Source organism: Oryzias latipes, chromosome 4 (assembly GCF_002234675.1).
Source record: "Oryzias latipes chromosome 4, ASM223467v1".
NCBI classification, from domain to species: domain Eukaryota; kingdom Metazoa; phylum Chordata; class Actinopteri; order Beloniformes; family Adrianichthyidae; genus Oryzias; species Oryzias latipes.
Genome location: NC_019862.2, coordinates 20,109,059 through 20,133,125, shown reverse-complemented (window position 1 = coordinate 20,133,125; position 24,067 = coordinate 20,109,059). Strand labels below are relative to the sequence as shown.

General features: G+C 39.1%; 1 protein-coding gene across 2 annotated transcripts in view; it reads right to left on the bottom strand.

The window, feature by feature from the left end:
* Positions 1-24,067, bottom strand: part of LOC101162995 (BMP/retinoic acid-inducible neural-specific protein 3) — an 89,605-nt gene that overhangs the window by 25,422 nt on the left and 40,116 nt on the right. For both annotated transcript variants that reach the window (XM_004068210.4, XM_020702537.2), the window contains exon 4: positions 22,768-22,952. In XM_004068210.4, coding sequence (XP_004068258.1) covers positions 22,768-22,952 — 185 coding nt within the window. The remainder of the gene's footprint in view (positions 1-22,767; positions 22,953-24,067) is intronic.

The window sequence follows — 24,067 nt, the reverse complement described above, 5'->3', positions numbered from 1 at the left end:
TATGCTGATGGACAGGCTGACAGACGAGGTAAGACAGGAATCTCCCTGGACAATGATGTTTGCGGATGACATTGTAATTTGCAGTGAGAGTAGAGAGCAGGTGGAGGAACAGCTAGAGAGGTGGAGGTTTGCTCTGGAAAGAAGAGGCATGAAGGTCAGTCGTAGTAAGACAGAATACATGTGTCTGAACGAGAGGGATCAAGGTAGAAGCGTTAGGTTACAGGGGACTGAGGTGAAGAAGGTGCAGGAGTTTAAGTACTTGGGGTCAACAGTTCAGTGTGATGGGGGGTGTGGAAAAGAGGTGAAGAGGCGAGTGCAGGCAGGTTGGAGCGGGTGGAGGAAAGTGTCAGGAGTGTTGTGTGACAGAAGAGTGCCAGCAAGACTCAAAGGGAAGGTGTACAAGACAGTGGTGAGACCAGCTCTGCTCTATGGGTTAGAGACGGTAGCAGTGAGACAGAGACAAGAGGCTGAGATGGAGGTAGCGGAGATGAAGATGTTGAGGTTCTCCTTAGGAGTGACCAGGTTAGACAGGATAAGGAACGAGTACATCAGAGGGACGGCTCATGTTGCCTGTGTTAGCGACAAAGTCAGAGAAGCCAGACTGAGATGGTTTGGACATGTTCAGAGGAGGGATAGTGGATTTATTGGTAGAAGGATGTTGGAGATGGAGCTGCCTGGCAGGAGGGCAAGAGGACGGCCAAAGAGGAGATACATGGATGTCTTAACAGAGGACATGAAGTTGGCTAATGTTAGGGTAGAAGATGTCCATGATAGAGTGAGGTGGAAAAGGATGATTCGCTGTGGCGACCCCTGATGGGAAAAGCCGAAAGAGAAAGAAGATTTGGTAGTGACGTATGGGTAGTGTCCTTTTTAACTCATGGAAGTGCCAACTGACTCATTGCGGTTTATGCCTGGCCGGAATTATATGACACCAAGTCTTTCATATATATGTGAATAGAGCTGAGAAACAAAAAGCCCGGAGCAAGATTTGCAAGATTTTCACTGCCTCAACATTTTGCGCTAAGTCTCTTCCAACTGCAGGTAGCAGAAATGCGCTAGTAAACAGTAGTGCATCTCTAGTGTGAACACCACATGCTAGCGCATCACATGCTTGGTGTGATCATTGCAAATCTGATTTACTGGTAAGATAAACATGAGGTAAACCGAATGGTCAAATGAAAAATGATACTTCCAATTGAGTAATTTAACTTTTTTCTAAATAAGAGATTAAATAAATAAATATATAATAAAAATTGAATGCCAAAAAAAACCCATTAAATAATAAATGCTCTGGATTTTCCCCAAAATCTTCTAAGGAAGTAAAAGCTTGATCTGAGAAAAATTCTGTTTTTACTTTTGCCGTCAAACCTTTGGCAAGTATTTCACAACTCTTTGCTGCATATCTTTAAAGTTGTAAAATCTGAAGTAAAAACAAAACACAGATACATAATGAAATATTGCACAAGCCATCCTATCCTTAGAGCTCATGATATGATTGTTTACTGTCTAAACTCAATCTTGGCTGACAAAAGCTTGATGTAGAGGACGCTTACACCCAGGCTCCAGGAACACCAAAGATAAACTGCCATCCTGAAGGGAGATCCATCTCTTCATGTCACTAGTGAATTATTGCCAAACATCACAACTGTGTTTGGTTTTAATATTTTCCCAAAGGTCAATACACAGTAACCACATCTCCTTCATAAATTAATGACAACAAGCGGATATCCAGCCAGAAGGAAAAAGGAAGGGTTCTGCCTCCACGGGCAAAGAAGTTGCCTTTAGTTGATGTGTACTTTTGACAGCTACAAGGTCAATGGGGAGCATACAGTTCAGAGAGACATGAAGGGGAATACAAGCTGGCAGCTCTGTATAGTATACATCCAATACCTCCAGTGAAAATGAAACTGTAACAGGGCATCTGTTATTCACTATACTACCACAGAAATGTAGCCTTGTAGATTTAAACAGGACATGTAGACAGAGCCTCCATAAGAAAAGAAAAATATCCCCCACTAACTCCTTTTTTTTCTTCATTATTGATGCACTAACTCAATTAATTAAAAACCAAACAGCTTCCACAGGGACTGTCAAATTAAATTCTACAACAGACAGATGTCCAACTTAAAGGGGAAAATTGACCAAATGCAAATCTGGAGATGACTCTTCTGTGCATGAAAATGTGGCCATCTGCTAAAAAGAACCCAGTGGGGCTCAGAAACACAAGAAAAGTCAGCCATTTGACAACCACGCCACCCCCCAAAAAAAACAAAACCCTTTTCATACATTTGTCCATATTTAACTTTTCACTGGGCATGTTTTGCTAAAAGGAAGTAAAAATAAATAAATAAATAAATTTAAAAAAACCACGGAAGTTGCACTATAAATGATATGTAAATGAAAAGGATCAGTTGGTGGGGTAATTATTAATGTGCCATAACTGAGTACAAGATAATTGTGCTGACTGTGTTGGAATAACTAACAGCAGCATTTAATGGAACATTTAATTGCACTTAAACTCTTTTCTAGAATAAGCAGTTTGTGATGTTCAGACACACTGGGGACGTGACTTGTTTAGCATATCAGCGTGAAGTTGCCCTCCAGGCCTAACTTTTGATGTCTTCTCCTGCTTCAAATGCTCTTTTACACACCAACCCTGCAAACATCCTTTGAGTAAATTATTTTGTCTGCATCTTTCCCACAGATGGATACCAAAAAAAAGATGCAACGCAGAGAACTTAAATAAAAACAATGAACTTAAATCTGTTTCATGGTGGAGAAAAAGTTATTTTTATATGGATTTTGGAAGAAAATAAATTAACAAAATATTTTAAATGTATCATCGAGACAAGGCAGTGATATTAATGTACAATAAAACAATAAAAAGACACATTTCAAATATTTTTTACTCCCTTCGTTAAAATTCCATTCCGGGGCCTGTAATTAAGTTGGTACTGTAAGCAATTCATCAAGACAATCTGGACATTTCTTTTTGTAAATTTAAGGATCAGATAAATTTCATTGACATGCTTATTTTCTCCTAGCTGAATGTCTGTGTATGTTTGCCAAGATTGTCATGGGTAAAAAAGAGGGAGTACAATTCTTTTGTAGGGCAGAAAAGTTGGCTGTATTATATGCTCGCACCAGGCATGTCACATGCATTCAGGAATGTGCTAAATGGGGGAAGTAACTTATTTATTTATTTATTTATTTATTTTACGGTTTACTTGCCTATGTATGCCAGTTGGAAGAAGATTTGGGAGAAATGCTGAAACGGTGCAAATCTCTAAATTCTTGCTCCAGGTTTTTAGTTTTCCAGCTCAACTATGATATAAAAAAAACATGATGCCATACAATTCCGACCGCACAGAAAACGCAATTCTTTTAATGCAATTCTGCTCCATGATCAATTTGCAAACTGTCAGCACTCCCATGAATTCAAAGGCACGCCTTTCACTACCACATCCGAGTCTCTAGTTTAACTTGCAACATGAGCTTGCAACACACATTCAATGGCTAAACATTTTGTACATAGAGCACCAAAAGGGTCATGAAAACTCGCATAACTATCCGTGAATGTGAGCATTATGAATGATTCTTCATTGGAAGTGGCCACTTGAATGTGCATTGCTGAAGGCGGTGTGAATGTAGCATTAGCTGTGGTTCATCTTTCGGCATATCCCTTCAGGGGTCACCACGATAATTCAGCTTTAACTGATTCACATAGATGGTTTGGCAGAAATCTTTACACTGGATTCTCAACACAACCCTTTATTTTATCCGGGGTGGGGACAGGCTTAAGGGGGCCCAGACTTGGGCCCCCAGAAGTGGGAAGGGTCTCACCCAAGGACCCACACTGGATGAGGCTTATCACGCCCTCCTGGGAAACAAACCCTGGTTTTCCATGCACCAGTTCTAAACGCAGCCAACTCAGTCATCCAGCTGAGATAAGCGCTTATGCATCTTGAGGTCATATACTCTGCTCGTGATTCCATAGAGTCTTTAGTTCTCCAAACATTTTTCTCCACAAAGGTTTGTTGTTCAACTAAATGATTATGAGTCCCACTTCTGACATCATTGTAAGAACTCGGCTAAGTGATTGCTTGATACATTTCTTTAGAATAATTATCTGAACTTTCACAGGAAGGAAAACATGTGGCACCATGGATCACACAACTGTAATCACATATTTTTTTTTGGCACAAAAGCAGAGCATGCTTGCTCAATATTTGCAGATATGACTAAACAAACCATCTCATAGATGTTAAAGGAGCAAACATTATTAATACACAATAGGTAGATGGCATCTCCCTTCAACAGTAGTCACAATGGCAATTAAAAACTAAAGTTATTAACTTGTAAGAGTAATTTAATAGATTGGGGATCCTTGGTTCACGCAAAGAAAATGGCATTCCTGCTTAACTTAAATCATCACATGTTCACTCAATAAATACTAATAATTATTACACTACTGATTTGTGGTATGTCCCTTTAAAATATTTGTATTTTAGGCACAGATAAACTCTGTGTGAGTTAATAGTTTCATTTTGAGATCAAACTAAATGTTTTTCTAACTGTCCTACACTAAGCCAATGGATCAATCATTTTCTGCACTATTATGCACACATAAAAAATAATAATAGATAAAATGTGGCTTTCCAGAGTCCAGCGCTAGAATAGTGAAACTTAATAAATTAAATAACTCTAACTTCTTTTACTTTTTGGTATGGCCTGGTCCATGGAGGCACTGTCTCCTAAGGGGAGCTAGGTGCGTCTTGCAGTTCCCTTGAGGCTTGTGCGGTGGTCACCTCAAGGGATGTCGTAAAAATGGAATGTAACATTGTTGTGCAGTATCGTGAAGTATCTGTAAGGATAATGTAAGCTACTGGGAAAGACTGGCGCCCTCCCCAGGGTGAACCCCGCCTTTCCGTGACCCCGAAAGGGATATGGCGATAAGAAAATGGATGGATGGATGTAAGTTGCACTGACCATATCCACGCGTAAGGGAAGTTGTGACTAAGGCTTTAACTTAGACAATGGCATTAAAGTAGAATTGAACTTATGAGATTCTAAATTTTTACATCCAATTGTCTCTCCGCTTTGACAGTTACTAATGTACTAATGTGATTCAATCGGATATAAATGATACAAATAGACTAAAGTATTATTTCCATAGATGTTAAATGAATCCAGTCCAGTCTAATAAAACCATAACACAAACCTCTGCTTCAATGCCCCTTTTACATGCGACTGCCACTTGTACTTAATCGCCTATCATTAGTTTGAGTCAGTGAACTGGGCCTACTTGCTCTTTTTGTACATCTAAAATTTATTATAAGCAATAAAATGAATTCACCAAGCTGTATTCTGATTCTAATTTTCAACATTCAGTGAGCCTTTGTGGGCTGTGGGGAAAATTAGCTCTTGTGTTTCCACTCCTTCATTCATGTTTTTCCCTTGATTTGCCTGCATAGCGAAGCAGGAAAACTCATTCCCAAGTGAGCCCCGAGGGCATCCCTCTTCTGTATCTTACTCTCTGTCAGTGAAAATGTTACTGTGCCTGCTGCCTCACACTAGAGCGGGGACATGCGGCAGATTGTAAAGTTGACATAGTTCCCCTCTGAGATCGCAGAGCAGCCCCACAAAGACAGGATGATTTCATCTCTTGACATAGTTAAGAGCCGGTATTTGGCAACTTGCATTTCAAAACGCTACACAGCAGCTATTTTTGTTTTTTCAGGCAATGAGAGGGTACTTACCTTTCTCACACAGTAATTCAGTGAGTTCAAGTTTTTCTTTTTGCCACAACAGCAAAGTTTAAGTAACATTTAAGCTCTGTGTGTTGTAAAAAAAAAAAGAAAAATACATGACATTAAGCAAATACTAGTTAGATTTATGCCAACTCATCAATAGAAATGTTCTTAATCGGGCATGTCCCAAGTCCGTCATGTTAGCCAAATGCAATTTGCAGGCTCCTGTCATAAAATCGATAATATGCAACAGGACAACAGCCTAAATTACGTTTTAGGTTGTTGTCCTGTTGTAACAGTCTTGTGAAACCTTCTGTGACATTTTCTAGCTCATTTCTAAAATGTCAGCTGTAAATAAAAAAGAAAAGTTGACATTGAGGACCACCGCTTCTAGGACGATTGGAAATTGGCATATTTTTTGTGAAATATATAACAACTGTGTCTGCCTAATATGGTAATAAAATGTGGCTGTTTTCAAGGAGTTCAATATCAAGAGGCACTACTAGACGATACACGCTGTCAACTACAGGCTAAATGGGAATGAACAGTGCAGATATTTGACACATTTACATTATTTTAGGTAGAACATTTCTTTTAAAGAATTTAAAGAAATGAAAGGTCTGCCATTGCAATACAATATTGATTAAATAGTTAATTTGCGTTTAATGTTTGTTAAAAAAGTTCAAAGAAGTCAGGCCGAATGGTTGGCCCTCATCATCATTTTGCATTATCTGGCCCTCATTACAAAAGGTTTGGACATGCCTGGCCTATGTTGATAAAAATTGAACAGGCCAAATAAAAAAAACAAATAAATAAATAAAAAATGTAGTTTCATAAATAATTTAATGTGCTGGGTGTGTACAGTAGATAGAAAAACAGACTAAACCTGTTGAGATTTAGAAAGACAGCACATCACCTATCCTGTGAACATGTTGCACTGATACATATAGCTTTGAGGCACATTTATTATTGAAATTTCAAGCCGCCTGTATTGTTACAGGACCAGCCAGTTGTGGACATTTTATTGACGGAGAATCATCACCACTGCAAGTCTCTCATATAAATAAATAATCCCACAAAACAGCACAAAACGTTACTTAGCGAGCTCATCTGAGCAACGGCAATCTTTAAATTGCTACACTTGAGTACTAGGGGGGATGGAAAGGGGAGGGGGGGGGGCATAAAAAAGCATTAATGTTTCATGAAAATCATCCCTCATCTCAAAATTGCCTCATTTACTGCACCTTCAAGAATTGTCGTCCTCTTAATCACCGCAGCCTAGGAGACGGAGTAAATCCACATTTGCATCTGAGATTCGTTTCCGGCTGTTTACTCAGTCTTTGAGGATTTCGATGCATGTGTTAAGACCACTTTGTTGCAGTGGCTTACACTCTAATGTTGAGCAGAGAGGGATAAGCTTAACGTATAAGCAAGGAAAAGGGGAAGGAAAAGAAGAAAATAGCATCAGAATGAGATTATCCTGTGCCTTGAGAAAAGTGGGGAAAAAAACGAAAAAGAAAAAAAAAGGGTCCCTCAAAGCTACAGGGGAGCAGACGGGGGACCTCTGGTAGTTGGAAGAGCATTTTAATTCTGGATGTGGTTTTATGTTCACAGAGCAAAACTATTTTATCAAAAGGGGCTAGTCACTTGCAGATAGCCCAAAAGGAGATATTTACCTAGTTTTTGGGAGTATAAATCCATTTTTTTTTACATAGTTTAGCGAGGCATGCGACTTATATTCAGGTGTGACTTATATGTGATTTTACAACATATCTCTCATTTATTTGCTGTTTTCCCACTAACAACCGGTTGCCCCTTTAGCAATTGTTTCCCAGTTACAACTACTAGAAGGCACTGTAGGTGTCTGTAGCCAGGGGCATGTTCAACGGGGAGGGTGGTGGGGCAGCAGCACCCCCCAAGATGTGCCACCCCAGTTGCCCCCCCCCAAGCTGAGACATTGAAGCTTGGTTTGGCATAAAATGTTGAACGACATGTACTGCCCCCCCCCCACCTCAACCCCCTACCATCAGTACCACACACTAGAGAAGGCTGGAAAGTCGCGTTGACGGCAGACACCAAAAGGAGCAATATTCACACAGTGACAATATGTTTTTAAGTTAAATAAAGTCAATGACATCAAAATATAATATAAAAACAAGCACACTATTAAACAACAAATAGTATTACAGGTATTAAAATCTTATGAAACAACTTTAGTTGCTGGTTTGGTTTACTAAAATATAAATTTCCTAACATTGCTGATGTTACAGTCCTAACCAACAGTTTCTTTGTGACAGAATTTTTTTTTTCAGGATCCACAAGTAGAAACAGGAAGATAAATAAGAGGAAGCAATGAAAGGTTCAAAAAAAGACTGCAGATTTCTTCATTAAGAAGCAAAGGATAGAAGGTAGGGAATGATTGAGCAGCAGCCATCAGGCACGTTGAGTTCTCCAGATATATGTGCATGAACAGAATTGAAAATTCTAATCGAAATAACAAGGTTTTATCTGAATAAATTGGATGTAATAAGACAAAGTTCATTTTTTGAATGTAGATTTTTAAAGTAAAGGGATTGCAGTTTGAAAGCAATAACACAGGTTGAGTTCGGAACAGTTTTTGGTAAACAAATGACCAAAATAAAAATTAAAGATTAAAAAAATCCATGATCTGAAAAATGTATTTAATTTTTAATTGCAAAAAAAACTGTTCCTTGTGTATGCTGGTTTTTTGTCTTTTGTAACAATATTTTTATAGATCATTGTTTGTTTTTTTTGTGAAAACACAGAGTTGTTTTTTAGCAAGTGCAACTATAAACATTTTTAGTATGTTGCATAATGTAAATATTGTTAACTGCTAAATTAACTCCGTTGAATGTGAATCACAAGTTGTGATTGAAGTAAACTTTTTGTTCCTTCAATTCCAATGGAGAATGTTAAAACTCTGCCCTGTCACAGTGAGAGGGTGAGGGCTTTTTTGAATACTCTGTACTTTTTATATAAATCAAAATGGATGAAGAGGCTTTGCTGTGGCTTGTTTTGATTTTATTTTGGGGTGTTGAAACCACTTACGTAATGGGAACCACTAACGTTTTTATGATTTGAATAAGTCTTGGGTCATTTGCAGGTTTCCCAAACCTGTGCCCATATCTGGCCGCCCCTAAAAAAGTATTTACTACTGACAGCAAAACACAAGAAAAAGAGCCGTCCAAATCAGCCATGGAGGAGACTCTGATCGTTCTCCTGAACTTCATAATATTTTTCCTATTTGCATCAAGACATTATTATGGCCCGCAGCACTCACAGACTGCAAGGACCATATTGTAACTGCTACGAGGGTCGAACACTCAAAAAGGTCCAAAACGTCAAAAAAACGCGTCCTAACGCCAAAAAATGAGGTCAAAAGTCGCCCAAAGCACAAAACAACACGACAATTGTGTAACGCAACAAAAATACACACACACACGCACAACACCAACGCACAAACGTCAAAATTGTAATCGCAAAAATGACGATAAAAACAAGAAAAAGCCCCAAAAAGCCCTCAAAGGAAGGGTTAAAAGCCCAAAAGACATGCCCAGCCTATAGTAAAAGACAGGCCGCATTGAAATACATAGGCCACCTGACTGCAAAAATGTTTTATATTGTTTTTCGAATGTTTATTATTACTATTCTTGTTATTCCTGCTTTTAATTTTCCTTCATCTGACCAATGCGGAACAGCAAGTCATCAAACAGTGTTACAGACATACGCAAGTACCGCTGGTAGAACCACCATAAGAAGGTAAAGATCACCGTAAAAAATGAGGGACATTTGATGATCATTGAAAAAGAGGCAGCAAATGCGAATCTTTTGCGTGGTAAGCGTTCAATGTGATCGCAGCATTATGGTGGGCTTGCCGGATTTGCAATTTATACTCCAGAGTGAGTTGTTTATGCTTTTTTCTACTTTGTTATCTATTTTTGTTATGCATGCTCTGGAAAATATGATAAATATAAAATTTACTTAAAGAAAAACAAAAAGCTAATCTTAAAAGTTGCAAACAAGGATTTAAAAAATGTAAAACGGCCTTATTTTTAAGATTCTATGTGATTCAGAAATTTAAAAACAGGTTAAGAAGGTTGCTTCGTCGACAGCCCATCACGCAATGAAACGTATCGGTTTGAAATGCAAATAAGTTGGAGACACGACGAAAAGACAAATTGTAAAACATTCATATTACTTTTTGAATAATGAAGGGTAGAAAAACAGGAAAAGAAAATCCACCCACCATGAATTATTCATACATGCTCTTGTCATTTTTCCTTTTTCCTTGTCGATCCTCTCATCATAGTCGCCTTAAACTTTGGGACTGCTGTTCTCCTCGTCTGTCGTTCACTCGGGTCACGTTGTCCTCCTCACATCTGTGCTCACATTGTCTTCTTGTTCACCTGCCTGCACCTCAAACTTGAATAAAAACCTCTTCAAGCCCCCTTTTTTTTGTCCTTGTCTCATCTCGTCGGCTGAGCCGCATATTACAGCTCAACCCCCCCTCCCTGGAAAATGTTTGACAAATGGCGGAATCTCTCAAAGGAAATTACTGAAATGGAAGGGCTGATTCATCACTCCGAGTAACAGCAGAGCTATTTTTTTGTAGCACTCCTATCTCATTTTTTCTGTCTTTGATTATTTTCCACTGTCGCTGCTGTGCTCGCTGCTACAGGCCTTCAGGCCAGGGAATTCTACCATTTAAATGTGTTATCTCTTAAAGCAAGGGGACCAGCGATCCCCTTAAAGGCAGCTTTGTTTTGGCATCCGTCTTCATTGGGGTGCGGTGAAAACCCGTGTTTGGAATTAGAGGCTGCTGATGCTGTGAATATTTTACATCAGTCACCTGAAAAAGCCTCAGAAACAAATGTACCACAGAGGGCTTTTTCTCCATTCATCTCAATCAGAGGGGTTTTTAGCAGCACTCGGGTTCAGCAATGGCAGCCAAATTAGCTTGCCGACCTCTTGCCAATTCACTTTAGAGAAAATACAGTTTTATCTCTGATGGACTGTAGAGTGGGGCATCACTAACTGTAAGTGAATGAAAACTGAGCTGTGTTGTAAGAACAGCCAGGCAATTTAGATTTTTTTTGCAGATACTGCGACAAATCAAGATGAGGGATTCTCAGGCTTGTTTCTGCTTTCAGACCAATAAGCTGGATGCCCTAAAAAGATTGTATTGCTAAATATTTAATTTAATAGTGATAGTTTAGCTCAGTGTTGGCTATTGATTGAAAATATAAGGCCAAAAAGCAAAATACTTAGCAAATGGTAAATGGCGTACACTATAGCGCTTTACTAATTTCTTAGCAGATCAAAGGGCAAAAAGCTATAGATGCACAGGGTACATAATGTACGCTCAAGTATGCATGTTTAGCCAATGGTGTTCACACTGGACAAGCAGGAAGGGACTTCTTTTATTTTTCCACAATTTACTAGCACATGTCCATGACTAGCACATATAGTTGGAAAAAGCTTGGTTTGAAATGTCAAAGCAGTGCAAATCTGGCTCCAGGCGTTTTCTTTCACAGCTCTATTCTGATATTTGAAAGACTTGGTGTCATAGAATTCCAACCGAGCACAAACCGCAACTATTAATTTCTCCTCCATGACCAATTTTTTAACTGTTAGAACTTCTGTGAATTAAAAAGGACTCCATTCATACATCACTACCAAATCTGAGTTCCTAACTGGTCAAAGTTAGACCTCAATAGGTAAAAATCTGACCGTGTTCAGTGGCCGTGCGTTTTGCCAAAAAACGTTCATAGAAACTTGTGCAGCTACGCTTGAATGCGAGAGTTTTGAATACAGAAGATTCTTAAATGTCAAAGACTTTTTTATTGAAAGTGGTCACTTGAATGTTTGTTGCCGTAGGCGGTGTGAACGTAGCTTTACAGTCACAAACACATTTAACCACGCACACACAAATGGTGGCTGCCTAAAACTGGCGCCAGCCAATAACCACCAGCAAACTCAATATAACGGCTTCAATATGGGCCAATTTTTTGAATTTTGCAAGCAAGAATTTTGTGGTGTTAACCTTATATCACCAAAGCTGTTGCTGGTGACACCTGTGTAAAAAAACGCTCATTGACATGGCCGTAATTCTTCAACCGTTTACATGATCAATTTGAATCAGATGATTTTCCAGTGGATAAAAGCACCGACAGAATTTGTTAATTTATGTTAATTGCATTAGCATTTCAATATCGTAAAGTGTTGCATATCAGTGCGAGGTAGCTTTTCTACGCTTCAGAATCCGTTGGAATTACATTAATTGCGTAAACTGTTAAAGAGTGAGAGAATGTCAACACTGGAGCTAAAGATCTGGGGCCTCATTTATAAAACTTTGCGTAGGATTTGCGTCAGAAGTGGCTTACGGATGAAATATAGGACGTGCGTACGCATCTTTCCCTTAATAAATCACAACCAATTCTAAATGCTGCGCAGCTTTTGCGGCTTCATGACACGCCTATAGTTGCCCAAAAATAGTCCGTGAAACGCCCACAAATTAATATTCATGTCTTGCGAGATCATGGCAAACACAGAGAGGAAATCAAAAAAACGTAACTTCACTCAATGTGAAGTAGAAGTTATCGTTGGCGAGGTGGAAAAGAGGAGAAAAATGTTGTTTGGAGGGGACAGTGTGGGCATTACTAATGCCAAAAAGGCACTTGAGTGGCGAACGGTGGCAGACGCCAAATGCTGTAGCCTCACAACCTTGGACCGTGGCCGAAATGAAAAAGAAATGGTCGGACATCAAAGTCGAGGCATAAAAAACGTCTAGCGCTGCATCGCCAGAGTGTCTCTGCCACCGGGGGGGGGCACTGGAGCGCCAGATGCACCGGGTGACACGCGTAAACACGCTGAGGCGCGCGCTTTTCAGTCGCCGCTGCTGTTTTTTACCGGTGTGTTTTTTAACCAGCCCTGTTACTCCCATAACGTTGCCGCGACACAAGCGGAAGGAGAGCTTTACCCGTTCACCCCTCCATGCACTGCTGATACTCATTCTTAAACACGTACAACAGTATGGCGAGCCGGGCATTGGCCCCCCCTTTAGCCCCTAAGACTCATGGGAAATGTGGAATCGCGGATGTAAATTTCCTCATCATAACTGAGGGATGTAATGTTGATTATATGATTACTGTTTGTAATTTTATGTATGATACCTAGATTGTCAATAAGTAAAAAAAAATGAAATAAAAACACCATAACTGAGGAACTTGTGAACAGAATAGACGTCCATGCTATTTGACAGATGTCGATACACTCAAATACGTGAGCCTGAGGCAAAGCTGGCACCACCCACAATGTGCTAATGAATTCCACTCATTCTGGGATGCTGGCCGTGATCTGTCAGGACGACAATATCGCCTAACACATGCGCGGCTTGTACTCTGCCGCGGCTTGTGTGTGTATAAAACTAATTTTATACGTGAAAATGGGTGGGTGCGGCTTGTAATCGGGTGCGCTTTGTAGTCCGGAATTTACGGTAGTACGTCTGTCCGTCCGTCCGCACGCCCGCACCTATATCTGCTCCGCCAGATGGACACATTGACGGGAATGTCAGTTTTGTACATTATTTCGTTCTGTTAACTATATCATTTATGAGGATGAATTGCACAACATGCCAGTATTGCAGAACATATTTCACTTTTCTTTTTGCAAATAAGTGTTCATTTGAATTTCTGTTGTAATTTTCGTTTGATTTTTTTTTGTTTGTTTCACTGCTGACCGATCAAACGGGTGTTCGTGTAGGCTGTTAATTGTAAGACTTGCTTTGTGAAGTCGTCATGTTATTTCTGAGAGGCAGGATTGTCATTTTCACTTTCACGTGTTTCTTCCATCTGCCGACGGTGTCGCCGTTTCTCATTTCACCCGTTTTTGTGCGTACGTCTGGGTCAGAGCTTGCGTGAAGGACCGCACATTTTCCTGTCAAGTTTGTTTTTTATAAATATCAACTATTGCGTAGAGAGTGGCGTACGCCTTCTTTTGTGCGTACGCAACGTTTATAAATGAGGCCCCTGGTGTTAAAGAGTTACAACAACAAGCTGTTGCTGCCACATATGCGCTCAGAAAAAGGATAAAAACATTATAGGCCAATTTTAGGCTCAATTTTGAGGGAAATGGGTGTTTAGTGTAAAGTGTAAAGGCTTCAAGATAGTCCATGTTTTTTTGAGGGGCAGATGTCCAAACAAATTAACCCCAAGGTCAGGATCTAGTCTTAGGAGTACACCCACACATCCCAAAACAAAGTACAGGAAAGAGAAATGGAGAAAAATGGAGGAGGAACTGAACATATATGGTGGTTTGTGAGGGTTAGCGGTCGAAATCGTCTTTTGCTCTTTTCTTATTCTTTTTGAGCAGGAGGATGGAGCAGTGGCCTTTGGAGGCTGACAACAGTGTAAGGTTGTTAAGGTTTCATGACCAGCCTGTCAAACGCCAGCAATTTAGCAGGAACTTCTGGTGCTATACCAAATAAAGATGATGCTGGGTTTTCACAGAAAAAAAAGTTACCTAAGGAATAAGTCATAAATTCTTATCCAATTGGCAAATTTTCTTTAAATAAGCAAAAATAATCTGCCAATGGGGTAAGAAAACTGGTCTCACCAAGAATTTCTATTTTAATAAATAAATTCAAGTCACTAAGAATGTTTTTTTCTCAAGCTAATATTAGATAGCTATTGAAAAATGTTTTCTGGCAAGACAGTAAATAAGGCATTTTTTCTTGTTAAGAAAATGTATTTTTACTTCAGATTCAGTGTTTGCAGTGTGTCATTTATGAATGTATATGAGTAATGGAAAAAGAACAATGAATGCTATGATTTACAGACTTCAATAAAATAATATATTTATTTGACGTCAGCGCTGACCAGAGCCAAAAATGACCAAAAAATATATAAATATATTATATTTGTTCTGCAATTCAGGAATTAAAAGTTAAAGAGAAAAGTTCAAACATAAAAACATAAAAAAAGATAGACAAATGTGTTCACTGTACCACATTGTTTTGAAAATTTAAGTGTCGCTTTCACACAGCTCTTATTTTGTCATCATAATTTATTTCAGACTAAGAAGGATAAGATTATCCTCCATGTTAGTTTTGGCTGTTCATGTCAACATGTCTCGTGCCAAAGCTAAGTTCCTGATTGGTTGATGTATTGCATGTTTTTCGCCGGTTTAGATTCCGTTCAGATTATTTAACTCGATTCACTGCAACACTCAAATCTTGTTGCGAAAGCCGAAACACACTGCTGCCCGAGCGCCACGCCCGACACTCTGATCATGTCTGTACATTAACTTAACATTGAAACTGGACGCCACTAATGCACAAATTGTGTTTTGTGTGAACGCAGCACAAGAATGGACAACATCTGTAACGCTTTGTTTAGACCGTTTACACATTTTTGAAGTTAGTTTGATATCTTTCCTTGGTCAAGGAGACGAGAGTGGACCTGAGCAGATGACTTTATGTCGATCCAACAGGTTGCATTGCATGCCCTCCCAGCAAATGTAGACATGCCATTGAGACTAAACTGTGACCGATTGGAGAGAAGAAAAAGACATTTCCATATTAGGATTATTACATGTTTAGGATTTAAATTTAAGTTGGAACCCCAGCTATGTTTAGCTCTGATTTTACCGTATAATTCAGCATTTGCGCAATTCCAATTCAGTAAAATTCTAGGATATCACTAGTGCCAATATGCATTTTTTCAATATAACACGTTTGCTTCCAACTACTCACAAACTGTCCCAATTTGCTGATGTACAAACCTACGTGCATATAAATGTGCGAACAAGAAATAATCAAAGGTCAAGCTTAAAAATGTGAATCCTGCTTGTTCTCTGCACAGTTTAGATGAAGGGAAGTGAGATCTGATCATCCCAGGCTTCTACTCAGTCCTCAGGGCCCAAAATCCTACATGTTTTCCATTTCTTGCCTAAAACACGACTGAGTTTAATGACTCTCATTATCAAGCCTCTGCAGAGCTCGATGATAAGTGGTGCCAGGTATCTTTTAAGCTTGCTGACACAGAAAACATGCAGGACGGTGGGCCCTGAGGACCAAGTTCAGAAACCACAGCTGTAAAGCATTGTAAATGGGTTAAAAAGCCATTTTAAGCATGAAGCACTTTCCAGCAACGCTAAAAGCACCTCCTTTAACTGAGCCACATCACCCAGGTATCTAGCCTACTCCTGATAGAATCATGTCGAGATCTTCTATAGAGCACTTCTTCTATTCCACTCACTTTTAATCTCATCTTTTGACATTCTGACTCATGTAAGGCCTCTATTTTCATCCCGCTGGTCTTTTTGAGCACCATATTTCCTTAAAATCCAAAAATCCCTGACCGCAAAGCCTTTTTTTTTCTTCCCCCCCCCAGTGACTCAGCACTTCTTTGTGGAGCACACCAGCTATGCAGTCACATAACAATCAGAGCAAGAAGGCAGACAGTGTCTCACGATGGGGTTGGGGCTCTTGCTGCCTTTAATCTGGGATCCTAATCAGTTTACCTGAAGCGAGTGCAAACACAATAAAGCCGTGTGGGAATAGAAAAAATAAAGAATAGAAAGTTCTTTGGAAAACCTGAAGAATTTGGTGTGAAGGACAAACTCTGCTTTTTTAATCCCTTTGGCCTGATAACGACTGACAGAGTGATGAATGAACACACCCTGAAGGCATTGAGCAGTGAAAGATGCGGGTGATATTTACATCATAAGCTTATCTGGCTGTGTGCTGCATGCTCTCCACATATGAGCTTTTGCATACACAAACACACAAAAGAGCAAAGAGTGATATAAACAATCCAGCCCGCTTCATCTGCTCTCTTGGTCGAACTGTCTCATGTTCATCAAGCGTGTATGTTTGCATTCAGCTGCATTGAAACTGAAAACAAAAACATGTTGAGAATGACAAAGGCATGAGATCCCTGTAACAAACCAGAACAATCATGTCAACAATAACATTATTTCTATTAGTTGCACTGAGATCATAACTCTAATTAATACGCACACTTTCAAAATAAAAGTTTAAACCGTTGAACAAAGTTCTCTTGACTGATACAAAAAGAAACCAAATTTGGAAAACATACAAAAAAGTAGGAAAAATGGAACAATATTTAACAATAACAATAAAAACCTGTCAAAGATTTTTTTATTTAAAAAAAAAGAATACGCACTAATAGATCCATTTGTAATAATAAGATGCTCAAAATTCCTAAATGTCAAAAACACTATTAGAACACAGTTAGAAAATTAGCTGTTAACCGTTTTCCACATGCAGAGAACAAACTGAAGGAACTTTCGTTAATGGATCATTATATAATAATGAGTTAATTACCATCTTAGAATTGCTTATTCAAAAGGAGAGTAAAAGATGGACAGAAAGTGATGAAGTAATTAGCGAGTACCCAGCATGGTGTACCACTTTAATTTAAAGTGCACACAAAGAGTAATAAGTCTAAAAACGATTGAGAAATCATTGAGTTTTCTTTTTTTTGTATAATTTAAAGAAACTAAAATATTCAGACTATGTGGCGAAATGTCTGCACATATCATCAATGACACTTTTTAAGACACAATAAGTAAAAGAAGATGGCAAGAGAATTCATTAACTGATTTTTTGAGCAATTATCTCACAGTATTTCATCACATTTCCATAGTTAATCTTGTTCCTATTACAAAGCAATAATTAATAAGAATTATGTCATACTAGAACCACTTTGAAGCATTATAAAGTAATGACCAGCTAGCAGATAGATGACCTCACAAAAAAGCTGAAAGCTGTGAACCTTCTTGGAATAATTATCAGGTAGGTGCTGCTAATGAAATGCATCTAATGAACTGATCATTGGCAAGTGAGGCCACTCTATAAAAAGCAGTGGAGCAGCTTGGTTTGTGTGTTAACACAAAGCCAGGGTGCAAAAGCGTCGGCCATGGTCTCAAAGACACAATCATTGCTGCCCGTCAGTCTTGAGAGGGTTGTAAAAATTGTTTATGAGAAGAAAATATTTCAAGTCCCCTGCTAGTCTTTACAGATTGGATGCACCAGCAAGTTCAGCTCAAGGTTAGATAGTATAGAAAAAAGGCTAAAAATGCAGCTGACACCTCAGAGAGGGGTTGCATTTTTTATGTTAAAAGTTCATGACTAGGCTTAAAAAGAAAAAATCAGAGAAAAAAAAAGCTTCCTTTGTGACCAAATATTGACTCAGCAGCAGACTATATGGGAGCAAAGAACAATTGTACACAACTTTATGAAATAGCCAAACAATATTCCTAAGCAATATAAAAAAACAAGTACTGTTAACCTTGTTTAACAAAGGAGGTAGGCTAAATTCTAAAAGTAACCTGTGATAGGTGAAATCCGCAAAGTATGACTATAGGAAATGGCGTATACTTATTAAGTGATTTCTTCCTCGAAGGCCCAAAGCGTTTTACAGTCACAGGTCCATTCACCCAGCCAAACACACACAAACACTGTGTCTTGCACATGGGCGGGCAAGGCAGGAATCACACCTGCAATCTTCCAATCAGAGTTTGACCGCCCTACCTCTGCACCACGGCCGCCCATTTCAAAGATGTGTAACCCCTCACTACACGTTTTATACACTTTTCTCAGACATACAATTGCGTTTTAACACTTTCAAAGTCTAAACTTTCAAATAAAAAGAAGTCTAGTATTAGAGAATCAAAACAAAGCTCTGCCAGTGATGGAAGATTTATGTAAATCTGGCAAGCTGAGCGCATTCTATACACGAGATATGGCACAGAGCAGATTCATTGACAAGATGTACAGCCAATCAGGGTGCAGGGAACAGTAAAAGAAAAAAAATCCCCCAAAAAATCTGCGTAAAATGTGAATCTGACAGAAATGTACAATATCTGTCACAGGTGGTTGTGGATTTTTTTTTACATTGCTTCATATTTTTTCCTTCTAAATAGCAGATTTACACAAAAAAAATATTTATATAAAAAGTTTTTAATCGGGGTTTCGAATTATGTTAAGAAACAAGACAGACTTTTCTGCTCCTGTCTCGGCTCATATTTAGCTGTGAAATAGCCACAATAGAAATGTCCCAGAGTGAAAAAAAAAAACGAGGCTACATTTAATAAAAAAGGCCAGTCAAGTGTGACAAAGTGAAAGTGCTTGCATTCACAGCTGGAAGACTCATACAGTTATTATTAGTGTCAGACGGCAAAACTGAAAGGTTTCATACCCAACTTTAAAAAAAAAAAAAAAAAAGATGTTTGGTAGCACTTTATATTAAGATTCCTTAACAAGCTTTGTCAACGCATTAACAAGCATTATAATAGAATGTTTAGGGTGTTAGTAAGACATTTATTAGTACAATAAGTCTACTAAGGTTTATTAAATTACTTAGTTAACACATTTACAAGCATTATTATTAGGATGTTTTAAAATGTTACCGGATGGTTCAAATCTAAAATGTGCTTTGGTTCATTTACAACCAACGTTAATGGCTAGTATTTCTAGTTAATCTTCTCATCCTCTTGTTTTGCTTGTGCCAGTTCACCATTTAAGTCAGGCAATGATTCTGGGTATTTTTAGAGAATTCTTTAAGGTTCTGTGTTGACAGTAAACTTGTTATGGATAAGTGAGCTTTTGTATTAATCTCACGTTTTATACCATATGATTAGGATGTGAAAAATATACATTTAAGGCTCCATCACCTCACTTCATGGTGAGAATGCCCTGGTTCAAATCCCAGCTGGGACCTTTCGGGGACTTTGCATGTTCTCCTCTTAAATATGTGTTTTTTTCCGGAAACTCTGTCCCTAAAAACATGCATTTTAGACTGATTGGCAGGTCTAAATAGTTGCTGGGTGTGAATGTGAGTGTGTGTGGTTGTCGGTTATCTTCGTTGTACAGTGATGGACTGGAAAAGCATCCAAGGTGTACCCTGCCTTTGACCAACAGTGGCTGGTATAGGCCCCAGCAACCTCATGACCCCAAAAGGGATTGATCAGGTTTAGACCTACCGTATATGTACCTAAATGGTTAAAAAAGGAAAAAATAAATAAAAATTAAAATAAAAAAAATAACTAATACTCCCAAAAATCCCACTCTGATCATCTTTTGATCTAATTTAAAACCATTCCCAGTGGTCTTTTAATTATGATTATGCTTTTATTTAGACAACATCTATTTTAGGAAATAGTTTCTGCAGAGCAGCAGGGTTTTACCAGAAATGTGCCTCTGAGTTGTGGGCGCAGAGTTAGCCTGGCCCCATTTCCCATCATCCATTTGTGTACATGCTTTTCCGTTGGCCTACATCCCCTCACAACCACAACATAACATTACTGGTGCAACAAAATTGTCAGTAAATATCTGAGTTATCCAGCCATACAGTTTTGAGCCAGATGCCAGCTCAGACGAGAAAAACAAAGACAATAAATGGATCTATTTTAGAGGTAAGATCGGGCCTAGAAAATCCAGCCCGACCCGACACAGGCCCGCGGGCATGAAAGCCGAAATCGGCCCGAACCCGACCAATTAACTTGATTTGCAGGCCCGAGCCCGAAGCAAACCCGAAAGTTCAATTTATCCCATAGTTTTTTGGCAGAAAAAAATGCCAAACGTTACGAGATTTTGATGTGCACTCGCTTAATTACGCGGAGAAATACTGCAGCCGCGGCGGTGAGCGTTTGCCTTTTCCGTTCCCCTGTCTTAAGTTTATCCTTGAATTCTTGCTGCTCCATATCGGGGATACCTAAACAAAATAGATGCGGACTTGCGGAGAGAAGATTACATTTACGACACGTGCGCAAAGTGTGCCCTGGCTCTGCGTCTGCGCTTCCTGTTTAGTAGTAGTTATATAGCAATGACCTTACAGCGCCTTCTCTGTTTTAACCAAATTATTTATTTATAACAAGTATTCCTTCGTTTAGTATCCACATATATCGTTTTAGTATACATTTTTATAAACATATTGTAAAGACCCAGAATTTGGACAGAGCTGCGGGTGGCTGGCGCCCCCCTCTTTCTGCCGGTTGCTGGACCACAGTGTATGTCAATCAACAGTGGGCTGGGGACTGGGGGGCGGGGTCTACCTGTGTGTGTGTGTGTGTGTGCGTTCGGTGAACGTTTTCCCTCTGAGTAAGAAGAAGCTGGCTGTGCCTTTCAGTTCATGCGGTAACTGTTCTGACATGCAGGATTAATAAAGAGCTGTTTGACAACCGCCCGCCTAAGGAGCTTCTTTGCAGCTATTACAATATAATTATTAAAAAAGTCAGCGAGACAGAAGCTCGGCCTGACCCGACCCGAAATTCAGGTCGGGTCGGGTTCTGACTATTTTAATCTTAACTGTCTTTATAAATGTCCTTCAAAGGCCTAAAGAGCATGCTAAAATACCTAAAAATTGACTTTCATTGGAGTGAGTCTTTAAGCCAATTAATCAGTATTTGGTACAGTACATCAGAGGGACGGCTCATGTTGCCTGTGTTAGCGACAAAGTCAGAGAAGCCAGACTGAGATGGTTTGGACATGTTCAGAGGAGGGATAGTGGATATATTGGTAGAAGGATGTTGGAGATGGAGCTGCCTGGCAGGAGGGCAAGAGGACGGCCAAAGAGGAGATACATGGATGTATTAACAGAGGACATGAAGTTGGCTAATGTTAGGGTAGAAGATGTCCATGATAGAGTGAGGTGGAAAAGGATGATTCGCTGTGGCGACCCCTGATGGGAAAAGCCGAAAGAGAAAGAAGAATCAGTATTTGGTACAGGCTCTAGTGTCTCATCAACAGTGGTTTTCCATGTTTTTTTTTAACTCCATAGTTCTTTGTAGTTAATAGTAAATACAATATGCATCATCAAGTGTGATATACTTTATCTGATTTTTAATCTCCACCAGAGTTTCAAAAACTGACCATCTGAAAGCATCAGCAAAGTACAAGCTATCAGTTACAGTCAATACTCGTCTTTTCCAAAGACGCATGAAAAAGTGCCAAATTTTTGTCTTCTCTTTTTAGACCACCACTGCCCTTTTAACACACGGCATTTGGTTTATTTAGACAGGTGTGCATGAAAGGAAACAGTTAACTGTTGGTTTGTTGTAAAATGGATTTTCCGATGGAAGGGACCATCAACTCTCACTACACAGGTGTGTGGTTAACCGTCTGCTGGATAACTTCATGTTGTCACAAGTAACTGTGCAAATGTGTTCAGAGCGATCAATACTTGTGATTGATATATCCTTGGAAAGGCTGCAAAAAAATTCAACACTTTGTATAAGTGGTCGTATTCAGTTGGCTTGTGAGCACAGTACGGCTTAACATTTTTATGCTTCATTCTCCTTGAACCTAAAGAAGGGTACTTTCCCGAAGATGGTGCTTAAATGTTAATGTAACTGATTTAATGAGATGAAATAGTCTTTTTCCTTTATCCAGCAGCCCTACACCTTCTCCTGACACCAAAAATGACTATTTAAATGCCAAAATACCAGCTTTTACCTTTGCATGATAAGAAGCTGATTTTAAAAATTTGAACTTGACTTGTGGTTAATAAGGACACACATAATAGGTAAAAAAAGTGTCAAAATCGGTTTGCTGTTTTGTTATCGTCTTCTTTGTGAAAACAAAGCAGTATTTCATAGTATTGCATGATTGCATCAGTCCATTGATGTCACTTCTTCAAAAAAGAATGCAATGGTTTTCTATTTTTCTGCTGTCTCTGGTACATGCAACCGCTTCATGCCCAAAGAAATTACTGCATTGTCAACACATGCCAGAGAGGCTGCCAAAGAATGTAGATAACAAGACAAACAATAGAACCTAATTGATAAAATTGGTAAAAGTATGTAACGCTAGTGATCAGTTTCTTCTATGGCATGCTGGATGTCAATACAGGAATCAGCGAAACAAAATCTCTTTAGAAAAATGACCTTTAGAAGTTGCAGTAAAATTAAAACTATGGGTGGAATAAAGGGCCAAAGTGAGCTTAGAGTTGCCCGAAGAGCAGCAGGCTTTTACCTTGATGGCAGTGGAGGCAATCTGGATGTGGTGCAGCTTGTGCAGGGTGCTCTCCCTGTCGATAAAGTAGGAAGCAGCCAGCTGGTGCAGAGCTTCAAGCGTCACAGCTGTGCCATTGGATTCACTCCCTTCAGATGTCCGACTCAACTTCCGCTTGTCCACAAAGATCATTAATGACTCTTCCCCTGCGAATACAGACGGAGCGACACAAACGTTGGCGTCATTGCATTCTTGACTCAGTCCCTGGAAGCGCACACTTAGCATTCTCAGGTCGCGTTGTTATTGCGAATGCAACAATAGGTGAAAAACTGCAGAAAAAACACAAACATTTGCTCATTTAATACTCATAGGGTGATAAATCTGCAGCTGGTAGTAAATGCACAAATTACTTCACAGAACAAGTATTTAAATGAGTCGAAGCTTTCAGAGGATTGAACTGACAGAGGATGGAAGGAGTCAGAGATCGATGGAGAAATCCTTTTCTAATGGGATTAGGTTTTATAGACAAAAGGGTTTTAATTTGCAAAGACACTAAAACAGCACACATAACATCACTACTGGGGATACATAAAGTTTTACACTTCTAGAGAGAAAAAAAATCACTTTTAATAACTGTTCCTTTTTTTATCATGGAAAAGTGAAATCTGGGCATTCAACCCAATCTATTCCATTTAATGACTTGATGTTCCTTTTAAAGACACATTTCTCAATAAGCTATGAAAACTCGATTTAATTGACTTTAGCGGAATTGTTTAAATTATTTCCATGAATGAAAACAATGCAGAATTCAAAATCCTCATCCCTGTGGGTGTCGGGGACTGCCGGTTCCTCAAAGCAGCTGGCGTGCTGTGAAGCATCAACAACTGTAATATTAGATACTGCAAGCACAGACTCCAGAAACATGAAAAGATTGTTTGTCTGATCGTTTTTGCCACGCTGCGTGATTCATCAAATCACGCAACAAACGAGCTCTTTAGGCTGTGTCCAGTGGAGCCTCAGAATCACAGGTGTTGTGTTTGACCAATGGATGTCTGGGGACTGTCATTCTCAACATCTGTTTGGAGAGCTCTCCTTCCATCTGTTAGAGTTTCAAAACTAATGTTGTTGCTGTCAAAGCCTTCAACAAGGATAAAGAATCATGACGTTTTTTTCTAATTTTTTTTTTCTTATCGCAAATCTAAAAAAAAAAAGAAAAGCTTTGATCACTGTCAAACTTTACAAACACTGAGGTCGAGCTCTCAGCTGGATTCAATTGGAGCACACATGACTTCATTTTTAGCATAGATTTAAAGTATTGGTG